General features: G+C 41.0%; 1 protein-coding gene across 2 annotated transcripts; it reads right to left on the reverse strand.

The window, feature by feature from the left end:
• Positions 1 to 264: 264 nt before the first annotated feature.
• On the reverse strand, positions 265 to 10,708 carry nus1 (NUS1 dehydrodolichyl diphosphate synthase subunit). 2 transcript variants are annotated; one of them, XR_013078527.1, is made up of 6 exons: positions 10,162 to 10,698; positions 8,364 to 8,492; positions 5,819 to 5,971; positions 3,812 to 3,911; positions 3,332 to 3,496; positions 265 to 1,794 (listed from the first exon to the last, which is right to left on the reverse strand). XR_013078527.1 is itself a non-coding variant. In XM_076756707.1 (5 exons), exons 1-5 carry the CDS (start codon positions 10,559 to 10,561, stop codon positions 3,406 to 3,408), a joined length of 873 nt encoding a protein of 290 aa, XP_076612822.1. In that variant the 5' UTR covers positions 10,562 to 10,708; the 3' UTR covers positions 265 to 3,405. The 2 variants fall into 2 exon arrangements, 1 of the variants encoding a protein (XP_076612822.1); XM_076756707.1 differs by having other exon boundaries at positions 265 to 3,496; positions 10,162 to 10,708.
• Between the last annotated feature and the right edge of the window lie 259 nt (positions 10,709 to 10,967).

Here is a 10,967-nt window from a genome sequence, read left to right on the forward strand (position 1 = left end):
GTCATTGTCTGAATTTTCTAATGAGGCTACATGAGCCTACATTTCTCCCACGTCGAACCCATAGTTTTTCTTTTTCAAAAATGTATGTATTATGCGAACTCGAGTTACTGTACATTTGATACACAATAAATGTTAACAATTCGCATATTTTTATTTTTATTTTTATTTATTTATTTATTTTCTTTTTTTGTTTGTTTGACACATCAACAGAGCTGCCATCAATGGAGGGCCATGGCTGCTCTGATAAAATTGCGGGCCCCGCAATGTCAGTCATTTTTGTTTTGTCCATCTGTGGTTCAGGTGTAGGTTGTGACAGATCTGGTTCATTTGCATGTGTGACAGCCCTAACCACTGCAAGCAACTCTTGCTCTATCTGTGTGAATCTTGTCTCCATTTAGGACAGTGTGTGTGTGTGTGTATGTGTGATACCACAGGTCTGCACCGTGGAAGCAGGCAGCTCCTACGCTCCTATGCTGTGACATGTCCATCAGAGGTGAGAGTCAAGTGTTTCTTGTGCATGGCTGCGTCCAGCTCCAAATCACATCCTTGCGCAGCAGCTGGCGTAATGCTTTTGAGTTCACTTAGGTTTGGAATGAATTTGCTCATGTAATTAATCATCCCCAAGAAGCAGTGTATAACTAATTATCACTAATTGCTGTTTTTTTGCTGGATCTGCTTGACATCCTTGACATGTGTCTGACACAGACCTGTCAACCCTCTCGTTAGCTGTAACATTGGCTGTAGGTAACCAGACTGTTGCGCGTTAACATTTATTGAATAAGGATATTAACTCACCCGTTGGTTGGTATGCACAGTGCATTAATATCAGAGATAACGGCTGAGCTGAAGCTCAAACATTTTCTTTCTGAAAACCGAACACTCAGTAGCCCAGAACAGTTCATCACTTGCCAAAAAACTATTTTAAAATGCAATAGACAACAGTAAAGATTGTGATCTATCACTATGAGCAAGTTCAAAAAGGTGTACTCTGTTGCTTTGGAGGTACTGCTGAAGGTTGATTAGAAAGGTAACATAGAATGGAAATGCATTAGGGATTCTGTTGGGGAATAAATTAGATAATGTGGCAAGAGAACAAAGAGATTAGAGGACAGAAAAGTAAGGAACTTTAATGCAATACTGTATGAGACATCTGGCAATAAATCCAGACAGAGGAGACATGTGGGATATGGTAGACTGTGTTACGCTGGAGAGGACTCAGCAGCAGTCACATGAAGTGATGTAGTTATTAAACACCATAATATATGGATTACCACGGTTATCTTCAATATGTGATGTTCAACACAGTCCAGGAGAGAATTTACGCAAATGTGAAGAGAAGTTGTGGTTCATTTTTTTGTCTTGTTATCTTTCGGTCAATACTTTATTCTCTTAGGATAACAAATAATCTTTCTATAAAGCTTTTATGCCCTTTCCAGATAACCATTTAATTACAACATTACCTCCACATATCACACATTATTATTAATTTTCTCATACAGCCATACTTTTAGGTACTTTGGTACTTTTCTCTCCAACTTTAGAGAAAGATATGAGCCACAAAAGAATAGATCAAAAACAGCCACCACTCCACACCACCATGCTGACAACCAACTGTAATCTTAATGGATATTATTACACAACTTTTCAAACATGAAACATAAGCGTAAACAAAAAATTATTTGCTGTTTCTGGATGGACATGGCTCTGTTGTGGGGAGCTAAGAGATTTCCATACTTCACTCATTCGGTGACAAGTGAGCAAAGCCCATCTGTTGACCATGAGATCATGATGTAGCTGCAAGCACAGAAAAGGGTAGTAAGTGGACCATGAGTCAAGACTATCTTGTCAAAGCACTGTTTTTCAGGTAAGGAATGAATTTAAATCTCTCATCTCATGCATGATTTTGACTTGAGAAAAGATCATTAAGGTATGATCACTCTTTGTAAACACAGCCACTGTTCATTGCTGTTCTTTTATAGGATGTTTTAATTAACTTTATGTTCTACCAACATTGCCACACTTGCATTCATTAAGATCTCAATTCTGTTCTTCATTTGGTGCAGAGACACTTCAGTGTGATGTCACAGTCTATTTGCCAGCGGTTCCCTGTTTTTATCAACTGATACCAACACTGGGGAAACCATTGACTAATGGTTAAATTTCTGTTGTGCAAATAAAAAATCCAACTAAAGGTCTGCTATACTCTCCCTAGAGAAAGATATGCTTCTTTACATTTTAATTTGACTGACCTGGTTCTTTGATAATCCACATTTTAAGTTCCCAATTGAATCACATTACTTTACTCTTTTAACAGAATAGATACCTGGGCAGTAGGCCAAAGCAGAAGCAGGACTTGTGTCTATAAACTGTGGTGGTGCTTTTTTAGTGACGCCGCCCTGTTATCAGATCTTGATTACCAGAAGTTATTATAAGCGGTATGTCTGTCAAATTGATCAAAATAAGACCCAAGTTGAGTGTTAAAGACCGTTCACAGAGTAGTTTTGAAGAAAGCTCAAACTCCACTTACTAGCTTTTTGTGGAGTTTCATCATTCAGATATCATCTCATGGTCTGCATCAGCATATAGAAATAGCTATGTTATCAACACAATTATGGACCTCAAGTATGAGTTACGATCACTTTGTCATGGAATTATCCATTATCCCAACCCACTCAAAATATCACATAAAACTTTTCTATATGAGCTGTCAGCAGACACAGTGCATTTCTTTATTTCAGGGTTGGTCAGTCTAACAGAAGCCTTAAGCAAACCTCTGCATATGTCTGAAGCAACACTACATGATGAACACATGACTGCAAGCTGGAGGCCAAAGGGACAAACTGAGAGCCACACGAATTTATCATATTTACACATTATTAACCACTCTGTGTAAAAGCTCTGCTTCAGCTGTTAAACTCGTGTTGTTGGTAGTTGGTAGCGTCTCCCTAAAATGCAGCTGTATTTCCCAGGATGCCTCACGAGGACAGGCACAAAGCCTTGTTTCTTCTTTGTTATCTGGTGAGTGAAGGCAAGTCTTCAGCAGTAAACAGCAGCTGGAGACTGGATGACAAACAGTGAGCCAGAGGGTTTGGGAGGACAGAACAGGGCTTGTGGAATACTCTCCTCTCATGTCAGTATCTGTCTCTGATATGCTATCCCAGAAGCACTGGAATGTGAGTTCATTATAAGACAAGAGCTAGTGGCAGGAAGTGAGCTGGCTGGCTATGTCTCCTGGTTTACTTGTCTTTGACTGTCTTAGTAAGTTAGAGACCCAGGAGATGGAGAGGAGAGGAGTAGTGAGAGACACAGCGAGGGATGGAGGGGTCAATACCTGTCCAAACTCTCCTCTGACTGTGTGAACCCCACATTTCTTTCTGTCCAAGGAACCTGATGCTGGCTTTAACATTACTGGCCGAGCCGCTGCTGACATGCGCCATACTGCTGCAGGGCACAAAACAAGTCCTCATAGGAGATATTTCTGTGGGAAGGCAGGGAGCTGAGGGCACAGAGCAGGAGACACATGTCAAACACAGGAAATATCAAATTGTGCACAACTGAACTACACCCAAAGAGAAAAGCACACCTGCACTTAATTTCAACAATGTCATCTTCTGTTCATGTTGAAGGGTGTTTTTGGCTTTCTTTCTGTAATATTTAAAATTGCAATGCAGTTTCAGAAAGAAACCCGAATGTTCTGCACGTGTGAGTGTTACCAGGCCTAATTTTTTTAATTTTCATACCTCAGTCATTGATATATTCAACTGACACATTTAAACAGAAAAGAGAGACAAAAAGACAGACAGTAGCATACATGAATTCAGTGAGTCTGATGTGCCAGGGAAGGAAGCCCAGTGTGCTGTCCACAGGACCAAACTTCACCACCAGCTCAGGGTCTGGAATGTTCTTTGACTCTGAAGCAAGCATAAAGACAGGCAGCATGTCATCAGTTGATTCATCCATAGAAACTCTTTATCACAAGGACTTCAACAATAACAAAAATCAAACATGTGAAAACCTGCATTTAAATAGACCTAATAAAAAAAGTTCATTATTATTATTATTATTATTATTATTATTATTATTATTATTATTATTATCATGGAATATACTGGAACGTCTTCTGTAGTGAGGGACCTTAATTGACTTTAAAAATGATCATCGCGCATGCATGTCTACATCACTACAGAAAGACGTGACATATACCATCAATGATAGTGGTGGGACAAATGACGGAAACTGTGATATATTGTGATTTTTTTTTTTGCAAAACATAATCAGTTCTCTGGCAGTAGTATTGTGACACTGTTTGTGGAGGCAGAGATGATTTCTTCCTTTGTTGAACTCTGAAGAGTTTGGTTTTCTGGCAGTTCAGCCATTTATCAGTTAATGCTGTTAGCCATTAGAATATTGTGATGTGTTCATGTGGGCGCGTGTAAAAGACTGCACTTTGGTTCACATTTTCATTTCAACAGTATCTAAAATGCTGTTATAATGTAGTGGATAAATGCTAACAGGTGCATAAAATCCACCAAAGTATGGAATCTCCACAAACATTTACAATTTAGAGTGGGTCATGAAGAGCTCAGTGACTTTTAACATGGCAAAGTCATAGGCTGCCACTTTTGCCACAAGTCAGTTTGTGAAATTTGCTGAAGCATGTAGGGCATAAAAATCGCCTATGATCTGAGTTCCAAACTGTACATGCAAGCAGCATCAGCACAAACAAACATTGGACGTGTGAAGGAGATTCATGAAATGGGTTTCCGTCGACAAACAGCTGCAGATCACCACACCAGGCATCTGCTGACGTGATGTAAAGCATGGCGCGACTGGACTCCAGAAATGCGTCCTTTGGAGTGATGAATCACACTTCACTATCAGGCAGTGTCATGGATGAATCTGAGTTTGGCAGCTGCCCCAAGAGCATTGCCTTCTGTGTTTTGCATGCTATTACATTATTTAATATATCTTCACTTAGTTTCCCTCATGGATTGTAATAGATAATTATATCTTTATGAGCTCTGCCAGTTTCTGTAGGATATATTAGAAATATGCTGTGTATTTGTTTGATAGGTACGTTTTGTATTTGTAAAACACATTGTGTTTGTTAGTGAATAACAGGGCATTTCTACAACATGCTTTGTTTGTTTGTTACATTTTGGCAGGAAATTTGCTCTATATGTATCCACCATGCTGATATAGGTATGATAGTCAGATGTCCACTGACTTTTGGCCATATACTGTATGAGTGTATGTTCACTCAGTAATTACAGAAGAAACTGCATGATTTGCATTGCCTGTAACACATATGTTGTTCCTGTGCCTGTGCCTGGACGCATCCTGTGTATACACTTAAGATGCTGCTGTCCTCTGCAATTGTGCTGCTCATGCTACTCGTCCTGTGTCGAGAATGTTCAAAAGAAGAATTATGTCACAGCTGTGACAAGTGCAGTTGTTAAAAAAATCAAAGCCCGCTGTAATGCTGCAGCACAGCATGCCTTGTGTTCTCCATTGAGGTGTTATCAAGATTTTTAAAAACAGATGATTATTAGGATTTAACTTGTTTATTGCTTGTACTTTGTTGCTGCATGATGCTGCACTGTTTTGGTGTTAAGAATGCATAGAAAATATGAAGCTTAGAGACATATTGGACTTTGCGCCTGAGTGGTCACAATAAGCACTACATCCCAAACACAAGACACATTCATTATGAGAGATATGTGCCCACCAGACAAATGAAAAGACATATAGAAAAAAGTGCATCTTATCTAATTAAGGTCTTCAGAACTTTTATGCACATACAGCCAGGAACTAGTACCTCTGAGCAGTATGTCCAGCATGGAGACACTGATGTCTTTAGAGCTCCTCTCTTTGTTCTCCACAGAGCGACAGAGCTGCTGTGCTGCCTGGACAATGCTCTGCTTCCCATCCTCCGGAGACAAAACCTTGACAGTGGGCCTGCAGGACACCACTGAGAGATATACACAGACACAGACACAGACACAGACACAGACACACACACACACAATCAATTACACTTACACAATTTGGCATTTGGCAGACACTTTTATCCAGAGCGACGTACATATGAGAGTACATATGCACAATCATCTTCTACTGCCCATGACTGAAAATTTCAGTATGATGTACAGTGCATTTGGAAAGTATTCACACCTCTTCACTTTCCCCACATTTTGTTATGTTACAGCCTTTTTCCAGAATGGATCAAATTCTGTTTTTGTCTCATCAATCTACACACAATACCCCATAATCACAGAGTGAAAAGGGTTTTTCAGAAATTTTTGCAAATTTATTAAAAATAAAAACTGAAATATCGCATGTACATAAGTATTCACACCCTTTACTCAGAGCTTTGTTGAGGCACCCTTGGCAGCGATTACACTACAAGCTTGGCACACCTGTATTTAAGGTATTTCTCCCATTCTTCTCTGCAGGTCCTCTCAAGCTCTGTCAGGTTAGATCTGGAGTGTCGCTGCACAGCTATTTTCAGGTCTTTCCAGAGATGTTCAATCAGCTTCAAGTCTGGGCTCTGGTTGGGCCACTCAAGGACATTCACAGACTTGTCCCGAAGCCACTCCTTCGTTGTCTTGGCTGTTTGTTTAGGGTCGTTGTCCTGTTGGAAGGTAAACCTTTGCCCCAGTCTGAGGTCCTGAGCACTCTGGAGCAGGTTTTCATCAAGGATCTCTCTGTACTTTGCTTCGTTCATCTTTTTCTCGATCCTAACTAGTCTCCCAGTTCCTGCCGCTGAAAAACATCCCCATAGTGTGATGCTGCCACCACCATGCTTCACCATATGGATGGTATTAGCCAGGTGATGAGAGGTGCCTGGTTCCCTCCAGACATGACACTCGGCATTCAGGCCAATATTGGTTTCATCAGACCAGAGACTCTTGTTTCTCATGGTCTGAGAGTCCTTTAGGTGCCTTTTGGTAAACTCCAAGCAGGCTGTCATGTGCCTTTTACTGAGTAGAGGCCTCTGTCTGACCACTCTACCATAAAGGCCTGATTGGTGGTGTGCTGCAGAGATGGCTGTCCTTCTGTAAGGTTCTCCAATCTCCACAGAGGAACGCTGGAGCTCTGTCAGAGTGACCATCGGGTTCTTGCTCATTCCTGACCAAGGCCCTTCTCCCCTAGTTGCTCAGTGTGGCCTGATGGCCAGCACTAGGAAGAGTCCTGGTGGTTCCAAATTTCTTACAGTTACAAATGATGGAGGCCACTCTGCTCTTCGGGACCTTCAATGCTGCAGAAATGTTTCTGTACCTTTCCCGAGATCTGTGCCTCGATACAATCCTGTCTCGGAGATCTACAGACAATTCCTTTGACTTCATGGCTTGGTTTCTGCTCTCACATGCACAGTCAACAGTGGGACCTTATATAGACAGGTGTGTGGCTTTCCAAATCATGTCCAATCAAATGCATTTACTACAGGTGGACTCCAATCAAGTTGTAGAAACATCTTAAGGAGGATCAGTGGAAACAGGATGCACCTGATCTCAATTTTGAGTGTCATAGCAAAGGGTGTGAATACTTATGTACATGTTATATTTAATTTTTTTATCTTTAATAAATTTGCAAAAATTTCTAAAGAAAACTTTTTCACTTTGTTTTTATGAGGTATTGTGTGTAGACTGATGAGACCAAAAAGGAATTTAATCCATTTTGGAAAAAGGCTGTAACATAACAAAATGTGGGGAAAGCGAAGGGGTGTGAATACTTTCCAAATGCATTGTGTGTATGTATGATGCAGCCTAACACACAACTAAAAAAGTGGCACATGAAAACATCAGCTCTGTGTGGAGAGGAGACTGCAATGTCCTCAACTTAATACATGAAATAAAGATAAATGGCAACAAATATAAAAACAGGCATTCATTTGTGAAAATTAAAATTCGATTGTGAAAAAAAAAAAAAACAGCACTGTTGCAGCCGATGCACTGAACGCACTGCATGACTGACAGGAGTCTCATAACCAGTTTCTGTTGTAATTATGTTTTGTTTTTGTTTATTCAACTAGGAAAGTCCCACTCTGTTGAAATCCAACATATTTAAATCTCTCCTGTCGTAATGTCTCATCAAATAACTTCAGAGTTTGGTGTGAAATTATTCCAGTTCAACACACTGCATTGCAACTCTGAAGTTCACCCTCTCTCTCACTCCTCTCCTGAATCAGTGAATTAAGAGTTTATTTCAACCAAACCAAAGGAACAGTGAAAGAGTAATAGTAATTAACATCTTTGGACATCATATTCATGTTGATTTCTTTTTTTTTTTTTTTTAATTTAAAAACGTTTGACAGCACACTGACTGAAATAACAGGAGAGCTAGCTGTGCTAAGTTCTTACCATGTTGCTGGTGTTTGTCACTGCCATTGCTCAGGAACTCCACATTGGTTTTGGATCCATCTACACCCAGCAAGTCTTGCTGCTGCCTTACTATCTCCTCCAGCATATGGTTGTTCTTCTGGAAAATACCTGAGAGAACAACGAGGTTGATAAGCACATCATTCAATCCAGAGTAAAACCTTTTATCATTAATTTCAATAATGTAGGAGAAGAATGTAGCAAAGGCTACAAGTGGAACCTGAAACATTACAGGTCTGACTACGTGGTGTGCTGTGGTTAGATAGGAAAAGGTTCTTTCTTCCTTCAAATGGAATCACTACAAGTAACAGTTCCCACAAAACTACACAAGTACTAAACAAAGGGATTAGGTGTTCTGCTCACACACAATCAGAGAGAACAAAACCAACATGTGCAACACTGACTGCAACTCTCAACCAAGAGCACACATACGAAAAGACATACCAGCATTGAGAACTTTGCACTAAAATGAGTTTATTGCTATACTTCCATAGTTAACTTGTTTTATCAGTTCTAATCTGTACTAGAACTCAAGTTATTGAGGTGAAGTTATTGGGTGGCTGTGGCTCAAGAGGCGGTCGTCCACCAATCGGTTCGATCCCTGGCCTCGGCAGTCCACATGCCGAAGTATCCTTGGGCAAGACACTGAACAGCAAAAACTGCCCCCAATGCTGTGCCATCGGTGTGTGAATTCATATGTACGTTGCTTTGGATAAAAGCGTCTGCCAAATGACTAATTGGAATTGGAATTCAACAGTACCAGTTCTAGTCGATATCAAATATCCAAAGATGGTTGGCCCCTGAGAGAGATGCCTCACCTGAAGGGAAGGCTGGAACAGGACAATGTTTATGAGGAGAGGATTTTTACTTAATTCAAAGGTGTGAGCATGCACAAAACACATATATTTATAATCTGATCAAAATATTGACATATATATTGAACAATGGTTGTGCTGAAAACCAGGATCATGTACATATACGTGTGCATGACCTTACATCTCAACTATGAGCCTCTAGAAAAGGCTGGAATAAGTCTGGGTCCCATATTTCACCAGAGAAATCATTTAGACCCAAGTAATAAATATCAGATTTTGGTCCACGCCTAATAATATACTAATAGCATTTAGGCATCTCTCTTTCCTCCGAGACTGGAAAACAGACACAGTCATGTAACTGTACAAATGAGGCACATGTGTAACAAACTAATATAACCTCTCCAGTCATATGACATTACTGAAATAAACCAGAGGCGGTTGAGGGAGGGAGGATTGTTTCCTTGTGTATAATTATGGTCAGATGAGTTATGAAACATTATGAAAGCCAGACAAACCTATCTAAACCAAACTAATCAAACACAAAAGGGTAAATGCAAATGACGATTGACAGAAGTGATATGTGCTCACTTCTTGGGGGGGGGGGGGCACACTTTTGCAGATTTAAACATTTTCAGATGGGAGAATATATTTCAAACACAAATGCAAACTCCGACATGAAGGCAGTCAGTCCTCTGATAAAATATTGGTTTTATTCGAGAAAACGTGAATTTTCTTTTCTTCTAACCCCTGTGTTCAACTCACGAGATTTAAAATTGTTGAGAGCTGACATGAAAGACCAGTCAGTAGCAGAAACAATATCATTACGTTAAATTTGATGTTTTACTGAAAGGTAAATTAAAGCGCTGCGTGACCTTATTCAGCTTTTATCAACAGCAGAGACACTGACGGTGAGACTGTCCTTGGCAGTTAGGATAACAGTTGGGTGAAGTGTTTAAAATATTTACCGTGATTATCATAGACGCTGACATAAGATATACCGACAGCCATACACCAGACTACCAGGTTTGCTATGTCTGTATAGCTGGGCTCTTCTTCCGCAATCAATAGGCCAATGTGGACCGGCAGTTTCTCCAGAGACCTGCCATCACACAGCCACCGTGACCTGCGACTGCCAGAGCGGTTTCCAGTCACCGGGTTAACGTTAGAATCAGGGTTATGATTTAACTTCTTCTGATGGTCCGGGAACCCAGCTAGGGCCAGAGGCAGTAGCAGAGCTGCGATCGCCCGTTCCCACAGCCGGCCCTTCCAGCTCCGAAACCGGACACGGATCCATGAGACGAGCGCTCTGTTGACGTGTACCAGAACCAGCAACAGCCGCCATAAGAAACCGTACAGTAGCGCCATTAGTGTCCTTAATCCTTCAAAGCAAAATCTTGAAGAATAGCGGTCAAAATCGGCAGTACAGGAGCTTCACCCGTAGCTAAATCAGTTACAGCGTTGCCCACAGCTCAGTCTGCCTGTCGCCATCTTCCTTTCTCTGTGCCAACCTCTGACCTGTGAACCCCCGGCATGTTACACGTAGCACGCTGATTGGGCAATGTAAGAGTGACGCGCTACAGCGCTGTGCTGTGAAAGACGGAGTTGCGATGGTTGCGACCATAGACATTGCGACACTCTCAGAGACTTATGTTGGAATGCGGAAGTAACTCGTGGCGGGGGGCAACAAGTTGTCCAAAAAGGGCGCATTTAAAAAAGAGAGTTGCGATTTTCCTCGATCTCGCCGCCATGCGGTCACGTGGGCTATGTAGCG

This window comes from Chaetodon auriga, chromosome 18 (genome assembly GCF_051107435.1).
Source record: "Chaetodon auriga isolate fChaAug3 chromosome 18, fChaAug3.hap1, whole genome shotgun sequence".
Taxonomy (NCBI): Eukaryota; Metazoa; Chordata; class Actinopteri; order Chaetodontiformes; family Chaetodontidae; genus Chaetodon; species Chaetodon auriga.

What these genes read in the sequence shown, in the direction of transcription:
- nus1 (XM_076756707.1), bottom strand. Translation starts at nt 10,561, where the DNA reads ATGGCGCTACTGTACGGTTTCTTATGGCGGCTGTTGCTGGTTCTGGTA. An exon ending in CAGCGTCTATGATAATCACG is followed by an intron (nt 8,493 to 10,161) that starts GTAAATATTTTA and finishes TTGTTCTCTCAG; the next exon opens with GTATTTTCCAGAAGAACAAC. An exon ending in GCTGGACATACTGCTCAGAG is followed by an intron (nt 3,912 to 5,818) that starts GTACTAGTTCCT and finishes TGCTTGCTTCAG; the next exon opens with AGTCAAAGAACATTCCAGAC.